At 37.9% G+C, this 16,522-nt stretch overlaps 1 protein-coding gene across 2 annotated transcripts in view; it reads left to right on the top strand.

The window, feature by feature from the left end:
- The window catches only part of TBCD (tubulin folding cofactor D), a 122,765-nt gene that overhangs the window by 84,875 nt on the left and 21,368 nt on the right, over nt 1-16,522 (top strand). For both annotated transcript variants that reach the window (XM_034067411.1, XM_031044813.2), the window contains 10 exons: nt 1,664-1,695; nt 3,775-3,837; nt 4,244-4,320; nt 6,320-6,401; nt 8,990-9,108; nt 9,402-9,493; nt 10,224-10,364; nt 13,357-13,440; nt 14,715-14,873; nt 16,015-16,153. In XM_034067411.1, the coding sequence (XP_033923302.1) occupies nt 1,664-1,695; nt 3,775-3,837; nt 4,244-4,320; nt 6,320-6,401; nt 8,990-9,108; nt 9,402-9,493; nt 10,224-10,364; nt 13,357-13,440; nt 14,715-14,873; nt 16,015-16,153 (988 nt within the window). The remainder of the gene's footprint in view (nt 1-1,663; nt 1,696-3,774; nt 3,838-4,243; nt 4,321-6,319; nt 6,402-8,989; nt 9,109-9,401; nt 9,494-10,223; nt 10,365-13,356; nt 13,441-14,714; nt 14,874-16,014; nt 16,154-16,522) is intronic.

The following is a 16,522-nucleotide window of genomic DNA, read 5'->3' as shown; positions in this document are numbered from 1 at the left end:
GGGTGAGGGCAAAATGAAGGAAAAAGTAATGCTGAGGAGGAAGCAGACCTTGCCACATCATTCTTCTATTCTTGCCGCTGTCTCGACTCCTTGCATCACTTCTTTCTTCTCTAATTTAAATTGTTTAGAAGCTGGAGAGCAGACAACATGGCAGGAAGGTGGGGTAGATAATACAAAGACCTTATCAGCATGGTGATGTGGAATCTGTGCTTGCTTCCTATGATGATAAACTGAGCTGTGGATTGCTACATTGAGCTTAATACATTGATTGTCGAAAGCAAAAGTTTCCCAATGAAAGGAAGTGCTGATCTATGGCAAATGAGAATATTGTGAAGTTGGCGTCTCTGTATTACCTGTCAAACCAATGCAAATGTTGAGCAGTCAAAAACCCAGTGCATGTTGCAGGAGGCACCTACTTGTAGGGAATGGAAAGACTTGTTTAAAACGTTTAGGCTTTTGAAGCTCATATAAAAGGGTAAACTGGAGACCAAAGTTCTGAGGGTTGTTAAGGTTGCTAAGTTTGCCTTCTGAGCATAGCTACTAATTTTATTGTGGGGAGGGAGGAGGGAAGAAAAGGTTTTAAAAAATCAACCCCAAACCAAGCAAATAAACAAAAAGTCTTTGTTGTTGCTCCCCCTTGCTGGGAGTTTCTGCCAGAGCTTGGCCATACAAACAGCTGATTAAGGGTTTGGCACACCTGAGGGAGGAAGTATTCCAGCAAAAGTGAAGGGAGACAGGAATAAGGAGCTGAGGGAAGAAATATCCAAAGGAAGGGCAGGGGTCAAAGGTTCACAAAATGGAAAAATCAAGCCACAGAGGGTGACACTGAGCAGAACGCCCCAAGCAGTGCTCATGGCACCATGGGGATATCCATGTAAGCAGCAGATACTGCTCAGCTGTGGGAGGAAATGTCTCTGCCCAGAAACATGAGAGACTAAAGAATGGAAACAGGCCCTGCCATTGCCAGGATGCTTCTCTACCCACTTTCTGCCCAGTTCAGACTTTCTCTTCCCAGCACTTTCAGGCAGGGTTACCTGGGCTGGGTAAGCCTGAGCTTGAGAGACCATAATTGTGTAACACTCACTTCAGGAGGGTCTGAAGCATTTTGAGCCATTTGTTTCTCTCCCTTTTCTGATGTCCTGGAGGTTTTTACCCCCTTTTTTTTGTAACGATGGATGCAAAATTAGTTGAGAGAGGGCAAAATTAGTTGTGAAGATGGCAACTGTGAGCGACGTTGCTGTTTAATGTAGATTTTGTTTAAAGATTGCATGTAATTGCTTTTTAGTTGCAGAAGTCAGAAGTTTTTGAGACTGTATGACTGAAAAGTCCTGTGGCAAGTCCCACAGGTTTGGAATGCTTCTGAAGCAGCTGAAAAGAAAGCAGAATGAACTTGAGTCTTAATTATTCACAACAAAAATTAGTCTAGGACCACATTTTTTGCAAAAAGAGTTAAATATTCAGGGAGCTTTTGCATAAATGAAGCTGAAGTCAAGACAGCAGTTGATCTAAAAAGAAGTATTTTAGAGTTGGTCAGATACAAACCTGCAGGTATTGTGTGATCTGCTTTCATTCTGAAATGGTTTTGAGGGTTTTTCCCTCGCTTGTCAATGCACTCGGGTTGCTTGTGGTAGGTTATTCTCTGATGGCTCTTTCTGCTTTGCAGGGGTTTAGGTGGAGAACTGATGAGACCAGCTGGTAAGTATCACACTGGGGTGTGGGAGCAGAGAATGTGCAGTCATGAATTCTTCTGGTTTCTCTTTTCCAGTTTGTTTTGCATATGTTGTGTTGAAGGCATAAATAAAGTAGGCACAGTAATGAAACTAATAGAAAGTTTGGAGCCAGTCAGAAGACAGCTACATCAGAACCTTGGTTGCCAGCACACTTGTGAATAGCTGAGATTTGAAGATAGTTCTTGGGTTTATTGTCACACATTCTCTCCTTCTGTTGTTGCACACAGTGAACTTTCTTCCTCCATTGATTTACTTGGATTCTGCTCCAGAAGAGATACAATCTGTCCATTAAGGCTGATGCCATCATGTAACTAATGATTTTATTGTCATATGTGTGTGCAGAAAGACTAAAGACCATATAAAACCAGCTTGTGGAAAGGGTGGTATCACAGAAAATATGATAGGTTGTTCACATGGATTTTGAAGATTGTTATATATAGAACCTCTGTAAAAAGGAAAAAGATCAGCAGCGCAGGAAAAATTATCCATTCAGGTAGGCCGGGTGGGTAAGGAAATGATGCCAACTTGAGTTTCCTGCTCATGGGTTGCATGAAGTAAGTACTATGTAGCAGAGTCTGGCTTTGAAAGTGTGAAGCCATGCAAACATAGCGGGTAGAGGAGTTTTAGTGCCAAGATGAAATAAAAGGGGTGATGGGGCAAGAAGGATTTCTGCAGTCTTTGAGTTTACAGTCCTGTGACATGATAATACAGGCTGAAGGGATAGGTAGGTTTGGTAACATCTTTTAGCTTTCAAGCAGCTGAATATTTCATGATTTTGGAGAAGTACAAATGACAGTATTTTGGCATGATATGCTGTGTAGGTGGAATAAGAGAAGAATTGAAAATGCTCCACAGATTGCCTGCATGTCTAATGAAGATGATGGTCTCAACCACAATAGAGCATAAAGAAGTGCAGAGAGCTAAGGAGGAGCCCTAAGAGACTTGGTTTTAGTCGCTGTGCTTAACCTTGTCTGTGAATAAATATGAGAACAAAGAATGGAGTTTGAGCCTGGGGAGCCTGGCTGTGTGGTATTACCATAGTGAGGACTGAATTCAAGAGTAGGTTTGGAGCCCAGTTAGTTGATTATAGATGAGGAAGACGATGAACTGTGTACAGAGCCCAGAGGAAGATTCAAAGATTAGGCTGTGGGAGGAGCGAAAACAAAAAGGTGGTGTTATGTGGTAGCTTGTTCTGTCATTTCCCTCCTCTCTACCAACCATGCACCATGTCTAAAGCAGTCAGATAGGGAATATGAATGTATAGGGATCTGCTGTATTTGAACTGATCATCATGGTATGAAAGACACTGTGTTCACCTAAGTACTGAGCTTCCGTTCGAGCACTGCAGCCAATCTACATATAGTAAAAGTTTCCAATTTTTACTCTGTTAATCTCTATTCCCTAAACCAGCCTTGAAACACTAAAAAAAACCTATTCTGAAAGTGGTTTTGTAAGCTTAGAACTCATGTAAATTTATAGATTAAAAATTGTAAGGACTTAGTTATTAAAAAGACATTTTCTCGTATTCAGAGTATCAAAGGAAATAAAGCTGCATCCAGTTTTACAGCTCCTAGCTCTGTGCAGTGAACAGATGCCACCCCATGAAGGTCCAAAAACATGCTAATAAGAAGCAGGAAAACCTTCCATATATATTTGAATAGTTTTTAATGGCTGTAGTATTATCTTTGTCCAAGTTAGTGTACTATCAACGATACTACAGAGCCATTTACAGACTGGTATAGAAACAGAAAGGTGGCTGATATGTACGTGTGCACCTTAAATGGCAGAGCAGGGGGAAATATAGCACCAAACAATGTATTTTCATGAATAATGGAACTAACTCGTGTCAGAGAACAGTACTGTGTATGCAAGAACCGCAAGTGTCATTTCCTTTCAGTTTCTAATTTCACATGTTTTGGACTTCTCTCAGTTTTCTTCCATTTCAAATTAATGCTAAGGTAACTTGTTGTCATATCTTCAGAATTGCTGCAGTATCTCATTAGTTTGTGTTTATCAGTTATCAAATTTACTTTTTTTTTTACAGTCTGCGCTTTAATTGAAAAGTTGTCGCTATCAAAAATGCCCTTTAGAGGAGAGCCAGTAATCGGTATGTTGTGTTTTAAATAACCTTCCACTGTCTTTGCAGTTAGTCATCAACTGAAGCATTAATGCAAACTGAAGCAGGATTAGTGAGGCTGGGTGGCCTAGCAAACAAATATCAAAAAGATACACAAATACAGCAACAGATGGGGATGTCATTTGAGGAGCTGTTCTGTAGCTGTTTACTAATACAGGGTTTTTTCCTGTCAGTTTTCAGCATCCACAGTGTTTGCACTCTGTTGTAAACCAAACCAGAATAGTTGCACTAATTGAGAATTACAACCATGTTTATTTTGGAAACCCAAGGAAATATGGCAGTGTGTGTAATTGCTGGTCTTCGTAAAAAAATAATCAGAAAGTTGAAGTTAAGAAGTATGAAGGTTTAATACCATTTATGTTCTTTACTGTTTCAGCTGGCTGGCAGTGGTTAATAAATGACAGTCTAAGAAGTCTCACTTTTGCTTCAAGCACTGCACGACAGCATATAAAGGTACTGTAGTTTCTCCCAAGAAGGGTTATTTTTTTAAGAAAAAAATGAATTCCTCAAAATTGCAATGGACTTTTTGATTAATACTTGAACAGCCATCAAAAAAGTTGCTTTTGTTGGACAAAGTAATTGACTGGTGCTGCAGTGACAGTGGGCAGCAACAATGTGCTTGACTTTTTCATTAAACTCTGTTGCAAATCCTTTTACTGTGGTCTCGAGCTGCTCCAATTCTGAATATTAAATCAATTTATGGATATATTTCATGCTATTTTATGTACATGATCTTAACCCCTCCAGTTATTCATCATAATTTTCCCATGTAATACCATGACAGTTTGATCTTGCACTCTCAAGGGTGCTAGTGAATTATAAAGACAATTTTTGTCTTCCCTGTTCCAGCCATCACAGAGAAATTTGAATATAACATATTGTGTTCATTTTCTTAGGCTTTAAAAATAAGATAAAAAAGCACTGCAAATATCTGGTAGCTCATCTTTTAAAGTCTTCCTTGGAAGACAGAGTAGACTCGAATGTATCCAAATCACTGAAGAAAATTAAAAGATGACATTCAAATTCCTGCTATATTCTTTTGGCATTAGGAATTTATTCAAGGAGCTTGTGTGTCTTGTAAGTGGACTTTCTAAACCAAGTTTAGAAGAATTAATTATACACTTTAGAGAATTTTTACTTGTTTGATTAACATCAATTATTGTTGAGCAGTGTTTACTGAATATAATTCCTCACTTGATTTCTATATATACTTTAGAAAGAAATAATTTTAAGGACAGTGCTCAAGACACTGAAAAGTAATCTTTTTTTCTGACATACAGGATACTCTTTCGACGTAACTTAATGCATTTAAGGTGAAAACCATTCTTTTTAGAAAGTGGAGGCTATGAGCAACCTGTTACAGTGGAAGGTTACAGGGCTCATTGCAGGAGGGTTGGAACTAGATGGTGTTTAAAGGTCCCTTCCAACCTAAACCATTGTATGATTCTGTGATCTACAGGACTTATCTATTAGAATTATCTAATAATCTATCTATCTATTATAATTATCTAATTCTGTATATTTTGCTACTATAATGCCTCTGGTAATTAGAATATTATTTAGATGAATCTTGGTGGGTTTTTTTTCCACATCCTTGGTTTTGTGTAGAGAACAGATCTGAGGTGTCTTTTATGGTAGAAGGAATAAGCTGCACATGATTCCTGTGTTCTTGTACCTGGAGGAGTATTAATAAGTATTGTTGTTGTTAATGTGAATGGAACAGTGCATAGTTTTTATATGCTCTCAAATGTATTATAATTTTGGTCAGCATTATATTATTAGCAGAAAAGTATAATTCAACCATAAATTTTATGAGAAAACTTGTTACATGCTTTTTGAAATAGCAGCTGTACTGGTTTTATGTTCTGAATCATGACCGAAACCACTCTAAAGATTAGAGTTTCTGGCATAATACACAACCTGTGATCCTTTCTAAACCAATTAAGACTGACACACAAGGATTGCGATACTGGGTATTTTGGGGGATTTGTTTATAACCTTCAGTCCATGGGTTTTTTTTCCCCTTTTTTTCCCTTTCTGTAGCTCTGGGAAAATATGGTTTGTTGTAATCTGGCATCAAATCATTGAAGATGAAATAGTGACTTCTGCATTTTGAAATATTGTGACATCCTGTAGGTCTTTGAACTGAAAATACAGTTGGTACTTTGCTATTAATCTCTTAAATATTAATTTAGCTTACTGGTACTTTTGAAGGAACAAGAGTAAAATCTGGGGTTTTTTTTGTTTTTTCTTGCATAGGTTTCCTGTTCAACTGTTCTTAAACCAGTATTAGGAAGAAATAAAAAGAAAATAAATGTCAGTGGTTGAAGGGAAGGACTTTTTAAAGAAAATCCACTCTCTTTTTCCTTAACCCTTTAATTCTCAGCACAGTTATAATGAACTATAAACTTAGTGTAAATGTATTAAGTTCACAGTTTTGCATTTGTTGCAGGAGTCTGCTGTCTCTGCACTGGCTGCGCTCTGTAATGAATATTACATCAATGAAAAGGGAGAAGCTGATTCAGCTCTACAGGGTAATGATTCATGTTTACAGTAGAGGTGGAAAATACTGGACTGGACCTAACTTGCACTTTGGAAGTACTGGGTAGGATGGGGAGGAGCATCACTAATTTTAAAGGACCTTAAAATGCTTCAGGAGCAAATGATAAAACCAATTGAAATACAGGCAAAAATTTTTATCAGGCTTTCTGAAATGACTTAGAGAATAGAATTGTGGGTTGGGAATTTTTGCTGTTCTAAAAGATCTCTAGTCAGCTCTGTCTTGTTTATGTTTTTATTTGGTCTTGTACTGCTCTGAAGCCTCTTCCACACATGATGAAAAAAAGAAAGTGCCATTACACATGCAGGCTCTGCAGGGAAAAAAAAAAAGAATATTTTCATCTCTATGCCAGTAAAAACTATGTATTTCATGACCATTAAATTGAGTATGTTGTGGGACTGAAATCCACTGTTAAACATCTTCCCCATATTGTCTGATGTGTTCATGTATGTGTGTATGCTACTGTGTAGAAGACATTCAATGACAATGCAGATGCCTTAGGTAAGAAAGCAGGTCTAAACATGATTAAAGGGATTAGGAAAAAAAGCTTTTGGTAAAATTTAACCAGTTTCACTATCACTTGACAGATTAAAATAAAAATGCAAATAAAAGATACGCCAGTGATTCCACATTCTGAATCTCTCCCTATAAGACTGCTTTTTTTATTAAATCACTTCTGTTACCTCCATTTGTTTTCTCTTTCGCTATATTTTTTCTGGCTTAGTGTGTTCTGGTTTGGTTTTGATGACTGTCTCTTTTAATATTCTTTCAGGATGGGTTGTGTTGAATTAATACTGTAGATGCTTCATAGGCCATGTTTTATGAAGCTGAAAACTCTTAGAAGAATATTAACGTATGCCCTCGCTAGCATAATTACGAAGCAGTTACAAGTGGAGAGCTGTTAATTTGCTAGTTGTCAGGTCTTAATTTTATGTCATTTGGCTAAAATGTCAATCTTAAATTTACATCAGTCAAAGGGAAGACTGTCATAGTCTTATTGTCTAAGATCATCTTGCTGTCTAAGCAAGCGTTGCATCTTCCTATGGCCTCAAGACTCTACCTTATGCTCCGGTGGTTAGGAAAGTTTTAAATACTGCATATGCTTATGTGAAGGGATTGCTAACCTCTGGACAGGGAACTAGTTTCCTGCTGTGAGGAACTAGTTGAGGCTTGCCTATTGCATAGGGATTTAAAAAGGAACAAAAAAAAAATCAGTCATGAGTTATGATTAATGTGTAGTTTCTTATGGTAACTATTCTTCCTTCCTCTAGCAAATATTGCTCATTTAAATCTTAGATGACAGTAAGCAATGGCACTATTAAATAATTGTCCTGGGATCTGTGATTGTTTTTCCATCAGGATTAAGAAGTACATATTCAGTGAAGAGATGAATTAAGAATCAGACTGGTTTGGATTGGAAAAAGTTCATCCAGTTCCAACCCCCTGTCACTGGCCAGGGACATCTTCCTCTAGACCAGGCTGCTCCAAGCCCCATCCAGCCTGGCCTTGAACACTGCCAGGGATGGGACAGCCACAGCTTCTCTGGGCAACCTGATTGAGGCAGTGCCTCATCACCCTCACACGGAAGAACTTATTCCTGATATCTCATCTAAATCTCCCCTTTGTCATTTTAAAGCCATTACCCTTTTTCTGGAGTACCTTCTTTTTCTCTGCGTTTTAAAGAAGAATTTAATGTATTGACTAAAAAAGCTGGTAAAGGAAGTATTGTCTGTTAAATCAGTGATAAAAACTTTGATGGGAAGACATAGATTCCTGACTTTTTTCTTTTTTTTCATTCATTCTCCTTTTCTTCTCTGTATCACTTTATTGTTGAGGCTCCTTTTTCCATGTGCGGTTCGGTTTACTCTTCCACCTTTTGTCTGCTACCTGTTGTGTAAGCTATTGTCCTTGTTTTGTCCCTGTTTTGTCACATAGCGATGCATATCATCAGAACACAGCACCCCTACTTCAAAGCAGTCCCTTCTTTTTAAACTTTCTCTACAAAAAGCCCAACTTGGTTTCTGTCTCTCTATAAGGTGATATGAAATGATCTCATTAGTTAGGTATGATCTGAGTGTGTGTTTAAAACCCCTGTCCAATAGGACTTTTCTGGGGGAAAACTCTGGAATAACTGACCTTTACAAATGCAGAGACGTCTCTTTCCTAACATAGAATACTTCTCTAATTCTGGAAAGTTATGACCTGAAAATATAAAAGAACTTGTTCCCCTGTGTTTGCATAGAAATTGATGCTTGTACTTTGGATTTATAACAAATGTATACTTGTCCTTTTTTTGCTCTTGAATGGCTTGGATTAGTCTGTCTAAACACCTGACTTTGTATTTAGAAAATCAGAATTCATTCATATAACAGTGAGCATCTTAAATTTTTTTCTTTTTTCTGTAGGGAATTCAAGGGATTCTGTATTTTAGCTTAATGAATTATGAAATTTTCTAGATGCTCTGTTCAGGGGATCTTCTGGTTTAGTTTTTTTTGTTAGCCAAATATGTAAGGACACTGATGTGGTAACTACTTGTCACTCTGCAATTGTATTTTTTTCTAGATGAGCTGGTGACAATGTATGTTTCAGAGCTACAAAACACAGAGGAAATGGTTCGTTGTGGCTTTTCACGTGCTCTTGGGGCTCTTCCAAGATTTCTGCTAAAGGGCAGGCTTCAGCAGGTGAGAAAACATGGTCATTGTGATGACAAGAGAGGGCAGAGGGCGTTTTGAATGAAACCTGTGGTGGTAATCAAACTAATAATAATAATAATAATTAAAGGTCTTTCTGAAAGAGGTTTGGATTCTAATGTACAGTAACTCCAGAAAATCATCACAGGTTTGGCTTTTTATAGATTCTGATAATTAAAGTTAGTCCTGTGTTAGTAGTGCTAATGGAAATTTAAATACAGTGTTTGAATTCAACATAATAAAGCATTGGATTTAAATGTATATTTTTTATATATTTTTTCCAGGTTTTGGAAGGTTTGAAACAAGTTACCCTAATTTCCCCTGGAAACGTAAGCTTTGCAGAAGCCAGAAGAGATGCCCTCATAGCAATTGCAAAGTATGTTTATTATCTTGACTTTTTTTCATCTCATTCTTTCTCTAGAGGTTTTCTCCTGTTTGCTGTGGTTTCTCTTGTGGGTCTGTAAAATCAGCTACACTATGATGTACACATTTTCAGGGCTGTGTGCATCTATCTCCATTATTCCATTATCCGTCTTTGATTTAGAGGATAATCACATGCCTGAGGATGGAGTACAGCTCTGATGGTGATGTGGGTTTTTTTTACTGAATTGACTAGCTAGAGTGTATTTTGGAGTTCACCTTTCTCATGGGCTGTGATTTAGTGAACTGTAGTGAAGAGGAAGAATATGTTTTTTCTACTTTCCTAATAATGTGAAGAAGTTTGTTAATACCAAATTCAATGCACATTGCATTAGTGCTTTTCTCTTCTTGCTTACTTCATTTAAGGAGAGTTCAGAAACTTAGTGGTGCCTTAAGAATGTTCCTTTTTGTAGTATTATAGATTATTTTATATATCTGCTTTATCTGTTGAGTTTTTAGCCTTGGCAGCATTCCTTTAAACCTGAACACAGAGCAGAAATAAATCCTCAGGTCAAATATGACACAGTAGGCTCAGAAGTATCCTTCATACTGTTTGTAGCAGATGTTACAGGTGTTTAGAATACTGTATGTCAGGGAATTTTATTAAGCAACAGAATAAAGCCGTGATCTTAATGTTTCTTCTTGCTGGTGCTGTGGTTTCTCCCACTTATTTTCTCTTCTTAAAGGGTTTGCCAGACAGCAGGTGTAAAGGGAGAAGGATCCCAGGAAGAATATGTCTGCAAAGATAACGTTGCTCAGATTTATGCTATGCTACTTAATGGTGTGACTGACTACACCACAGACAGCCGAGGAGATGTTGGTGGATGGTAAGAAGCCTTCCAAACTAAGACTTAATCATAGCTATCATGTTTGCTGTCTAATTAAAAACTGATGTCTTTTCAAAACGTCTCAGAAATGGATAACTCCAGGCTTTTGGAGATTTGGGTATAGGTAGAAATACACTGGGGCAAGAAAAGTAGAAAGTGAGAAGAAATGCTGACAAGAATTTGTTTGTCCCTTGCCTGGAAGATGGGGATTATTGTGTTTTAAACTGAAGTTCAGCCTTGTTCTGGTTTTGTGGATGGCATTATTTTCTCTTAGTGAATATCAGGAATGTATTTGGTCGTTAAAAGTACAGAGATTTTAAACTTCTGTTTCGTTGAAGTAGCACATTTACTCCTACTTTAACTGTCCTATTGTACGTTCGTGTTGTGGGGATTCTTTGCCAGGAGAGGGAGCAGTTGCATAACGTGTTAGTGGGTAGTGACAGGCTGAGATGGATAAAACCTTTCTGAACTGTGCTGGAGTATTACCAACTCTTTTGTAAGTTTTGGGCTTCAATGTTTTCACCTATGAGAATGCAATAATTAAATCATAAGTCTGGGGGAATGTAGCTACTACCGTGAAACCTGTAGAATAGGGATAAGATAAAGTCTGTAGCAGTCATATTTTTCTGACATCCTTCAGTCTTTATAGTTCTCTTAACATATGAAGAATATTCAATATATGATATAGAATTCATCTGGCTTTTATATATTCCTTCAGTAACAGTGATCTGAAAAGGCAATTTCTAAATTGATGAACTAAAGCACAATGAAGGCTTCTCTTGTTCTTTGGGTTTGTGTTTAATTTCTGAAGAAGCTGTAATTGGGGATGTTCCTTGTTCCTTTAGGGTACTTCACTGCAGTATTTACAAACGTGTTGGAAAATTACACAGGATGAATGCTCCAGCTTACTTTTATCAGCCAGAGTTAGTGTTTGTGTCTGTATTTTTCTGGATTGTGTAATGATACCCAGCCTCTCAGCCTTGGTTGTTAAAATTGTCACAGGACAGGAAAACAGCAGCAGAGGATAAGAAATCAGAGAAAAGTATGTGTGTGTATCATCTCAGAAGAGGAAATGAGGATGCAAATAAGTAAGGATAAAGAGCAGGTCATTAGAGCTTGTATAAGGGAAGAAGGATCATGGCTTTCCCTCTCATCCTTACTCAGCTGTCAAAGAAGTGAGAGGGAGTTAAATGGGTCTCACTTGGAGAATGCAGTAACACAAGGGAGAGACAGGTGTAGCTGAAGGGAAATGTAAAAGCAAACAAATAGGGTGCAGACTCACAGAAAGGAGGAGATACTTAGCTTTTTGCTTTCAAAAGCAGGCAAGATACTGAGGTAGATAAGAACCTGAGTAAGTATAATTAGATATTCAAGTTAACTTATTAGGTATTCAAGTTAACTTCCACATCTGACAGCTTTCATTTAGCACCCCCCCCCCCCATTGTTTATCCTTCTGTCTATGTCTTAATTTAAAAACAAAACAAACTCTACAAAGTGGAAATTTTCAAAGAAATCCTGGGGAAATTAAATTCCCAACACCCATTAAAATTCAAATGTGCTTTGAGCAGCAAATTCTTTTTAAGCTTCTTTGGCAATGCCAGCCAAAATCCAGGCAAGACACACGTAAATTAAAGGGGGAAGGGAAATCCTTTCTCATAGCAAACTGCAGGCTGCTAAATACTTTTGTGGCCTCTCAAATATGTTTTCTCATTCTGTTTATTCTGATCCATTGACTAAGATGGAAAGATAGGAGAATTGCCATTGCTCTGGAGAGACCTTGTCTTTGGTGTGTAATTTTTGTCTGTCTTCAATGGAATCGTGGGAAAGTTTAACCAACCTTACTTTCCATATGCAGACTTTGCATTGTTTGCTGGGACATGTCTGATCTGTCTACAGGTGTTAGACATGCGTATCTAATAGTCAGATACTGCATGAAAAAGTAGGAAAACATACTTTGATGAAAGATTGCCAAACTTGTATTAAGCTCTTTAGGAAAAAATGATGTAATTTACCTTTTTTACTATTACAACAGAAGTCCCACCCAGTTTTAGGTTGCATAGACATCTGTTTACATCTAGCTTTGGAAATGAGGATTATTTCTTTTCACAGCAGGCAGTTGTACCTTTTCTGATATCTTGACTTTTTTAATTATTACTGAGAAAGGTTGACATTACCGTGAGTTACTAGTGTGATAAATCTGCTGGTCCTGGTCTTCTGCAGGATCGTGTAACCACTTTAGTATCTGCCATTCTGTTGCCCATTTCTTAAGAAACAAACTACTTTTAACAACTCATGTATTGATAAGGCATGTGGCTTAAAACAAGCGCATTGATATTTATTCTTGAAATTACACTCTTATTTTTATATTGATATCATATTCAGACATTTTGAAGGCAGAAAATCTTCCCCATATAGATAATGTACACTTCAAGCACAACTTAGTGTTAATCTTTTTCATAAAACCAATTACTATTTAGCATAGAGAATGAAGCCATTCGAAGTTACAGTTTTTTAATGTTGGAAATACTAAGCTTGAAAATTTACAAGAATATGTCAGTTCTAATAGTGCTGAAATCTCTTAATGTCAAAATACGGGTTGATCTTTTTAGAAGACGATAGGAAGGAAACAGAGCACTTAGGTTTAAACACATCTACTTGCACACTAAATATTTCTCATCATTGTCAGTTCTGACCTTCTTAAAGAATAAACTTGATGACGTCTGGCCAGAATGAAAACTCAGATGGTGAGGCAAGGGCATGCCTGGCAACTCAAATGATTGTTGTACCCTCAGTGCCATGTGGGCTTCACTTCATAGGCTTGGTGGTACAGTTGTACACACTCCTCTTCCTCACCAAGATACAATAGCCACTTTCAGAGGTCAACACTTTAATTATTCTGATTTTTTTTTTGCCAGTGTTTAACTTAACTGCTGATGTATTTCTTTCAATAAATACTTGATACAGCTGCTCTAACATATCTCTGTTTCAACAGGGTGCGTGAAGCTGCTATGAGAAGTTTAATGGAAGTGACGCTTCTCCTGGTTCAGAATGAAGCAGAGTTAATTGATGCCAACATGTATGCAACTTGTACTGGTTTTGTGTCTTACCTTATAATTACATTCCAATCATCACAGGAAAGCCTTTCTTATATACTGTATCCTTCGATGGCAAGTCACTGGCACAAGTTGCCTGAAGAAGTTGTGGCTGCCCTATCCCTGGCAATGTTCAAGGCCAGGTTGAACAGGGCTTGGAGCAACCTGCCCTGGAGGCAGGAGTTTGAACTGGATGAGCTTTAAGGCCCATTCCAACCCTAACCATTCTATGATTCTTTTATTGAGTGAAACAGAACTTTTGATAGAAGTGTGTCAACATTAAACCCATAGAGATGCTGAGAATATTGCATTTGTTTTTCAGAGACTAACCCTATTGAGAGAAACCAGGGGCAGTTTCACCTCTGAAATCTAGGGCATCAGTGTGATTTGATCTATACTTGGCACCTCTGTGGAGCCTCCTAGTATTGTTCAGTTAAATAGAAAGCAAACTTGCCCTCTTACCCAGAGCATCACATAATTCATTTGGAATGTGGAAAAAATGTACCGTCTTCTTTGCAGAATTATTAGTAAGGAAATACAGAGAAAGGTAGTTTACACTGAGCTTCAGATTTTTAATTTCATGATAAAATTAAAGCAAGCAATAGGAGCCATTGCTCCGGGGCTTCCTACTGCTGGTCTACTGCAGACATAGATAATTCACATGAAACTTAGGAAAGCTTTCCTGCCAGCTGGATCACATTTTCTACATATTCTGGGGTTTGTTGTAATTGAAGCAGTTCCAGCTGGTTTTACTATCATTACTTGTCCTTTCTGGAGGTGTAAAGGTCCTTGTGGAACACAGTATTGTAGCTGATAGTTCAGTTAATGAATGTAGGCAAAACAGGATATTATAAAAAGCTAGCCAGAGCTGAAGAAGCGATTCATTTGGGATGTGTGAGATTTGGGATAGACCTTGTCCTCTGCTGTGTATGCAGTTTTCTACTTGAAAATGTGCTTTTCTCAAGGTTCCTGCTCTATTTACATCTTAAATGTAGCAGTTCATTCAAAGCTCAAAGGAACTTCTTATCTTTTTGGATGAAAGCTGGTATGTGAATATCAACAATTTGTAGTATGATGGCTATAGAAGTTAAAGCTTTAAAGATTGTCACCATGTTGATGACTTAAACCTCTTGTACATTCACTATGGAGAGTTGAACCAAAGTACTTTCATAGTAGGATATTTGTTTTAATGTTGAAACAGTTGAAATTTAGATACACATTTTACTGGTTACATTATAGATTTTTTTCTTCTTTGCAGCTGCAAACAGATCATGTGCTGTGTGGCTCAACAGTCAGCTGAAAAGATAGATAAATTCCGAGCTCACGCAGGATCTGTGTTCCTTGCTCTCCTACATTTTGACCATCCTCCTATTCCACACATACCTCATCGAGAAGAGCTAGAAAGGATATTTCCAAGGTAATGTGTTGAAAAACATATCCTAAAACAGTGAAAGTAAGAGATATATGCACCTAATAAGGTATATTACCCCTAAATCTAGCAACCTGATGTGTCCAAATGGCTAATATATGTATCGAGGAATATTTGGTGTTATCAGAATTTCATTGAAATGTGCAATGAATATCCATAAATATGTAAAGTATTCCAAAGAAGAATTTACATTATAAGGTCCTGTTAAAAACCATAGTTTCCTAAGGAGACAGGTCTTACATGGTCATGCTGCATAAGTCTTTTGCTGCATCAGCCCCAGTAATTTGTGAATCCATCAGCCAATTCTGTGCTGGATTGTAGAGATCATGTCAGTAGTAGATGGGAGACCATTGGTAAAGTGGAACTGCTGGGAGCTGTGTTTTGGTAATCCTGTTCATGAAACGAACATATTCATGAAATGGCAGGTTTATCATCTCATTTTCTCTTCATAATGCAAGAGTTGGAATTTATTGGCAGACACCCTTCCTCATCCCCCCTCCTGGAAAAGGTTGATTGATCATAATGATAATTGTAATGAATTGTGTTATTTTAACCACACTCTAGTTGCAGTAGTTTTCCAAGATAGTATTTCTAGTTGAAGCAGGAGTGAGAGCAACTGATTGCTGAATGGTGATGATAATACCTGATTGGGATAAGAAACATCCAACTTTGTGTCCCCATTCTGTTTGTTCAGCAGAATCCGAACCTCCTGTAATTCAAAAAGCCCTGTCTGCTGGGCTGCTGATTGATGTGTGGTGGGGGTATGTGTCAGCCTCTCCTGGGATAAGTCTGCCTTTGCATCAGTGGTTGACTAGCTGTTGATGGCAGAGAAGTCAGAAAGGAATGCAAGCAGGAGAACTTGTTTTCTTGGTGTAGAGAAAAGTGCATATGAAAAAAGAAACTGTGGTTCAAAGGAATAAGGAAGGACTTGAGGACTGCTTCAGTTCACTGGCAGTGGGTGAAGTTTTTGTATTTTCCCTGTGTACTTAAAGACCAATTATTAATTTGATTTTTAGGTAATTCAGAGACTTTCTTCATTGCTGTGCTGCTTGAGGATGAGGAGCTATCACAGGAAAATATGGGGAAGAAAGGTAGTGCACACAGCAAGAGTATTTTTTCCTTTCCCCAGGTCCGAGAAAGAGACTCTGAACTGGAATGCTGCATCAGAAGCTTTCCCTCGAATCACCCAGCTTTTGGCTTTGCCAGCATACCAATACTCAGTGCTTCTGGGTCTCTCGGTGTCTGTTGGTGGACTGACAGAGACAACGGTAAGAAGGCAGAGTGGCTTCCCTGCTGGGTGGGATAATGCATTTACTGATAAATTGTGGACTAAAATGCAATAGACTGAAGTCTGTTACAGTGACAGCAGATAGCTGCTTCCGTGAGCATTTCAGATGTGAGAGTTTTAAAAGAAATCAAGTCATACTTTTAAATCTGATGTGCTTTATATTTTTCATCTTTAAAAGTACTATTTTCTTAACTTACTGGGCACTTTGTTATCTATTTTCTGGCCTAATAGGACCTGACCCTGTTGGCTCAGTCAGCTCTTAGGTTTATTTGCTCCCCACTCTTCCAAGTTGTTAGCAGAGAAAGAGTGTTCAACTGAATGCTGTGGCTAAACACAAAGTGATTGCTCT

This window comes from Melopsittacus undulatus, chromosome 11, assembly GCF_012275295.1.
Source record: "Melopsittacus undulatus isolate bMelUnd1 chromosome 11, bMelUnd1.mat.Z, whole genome shotgun sequence".
Lineage (NCBI taxonomy): Eukaryota > Metazoa > Chordata > Aves > Psittaciformes > Psittaculidae > Melopsittacus > Melopsittacus undulatus.
The sequence above is the reverse complement of the archived record's forward strand: the minus strand, read 5'-3'. Positions and strand labels throughout refer to the sequence as shown.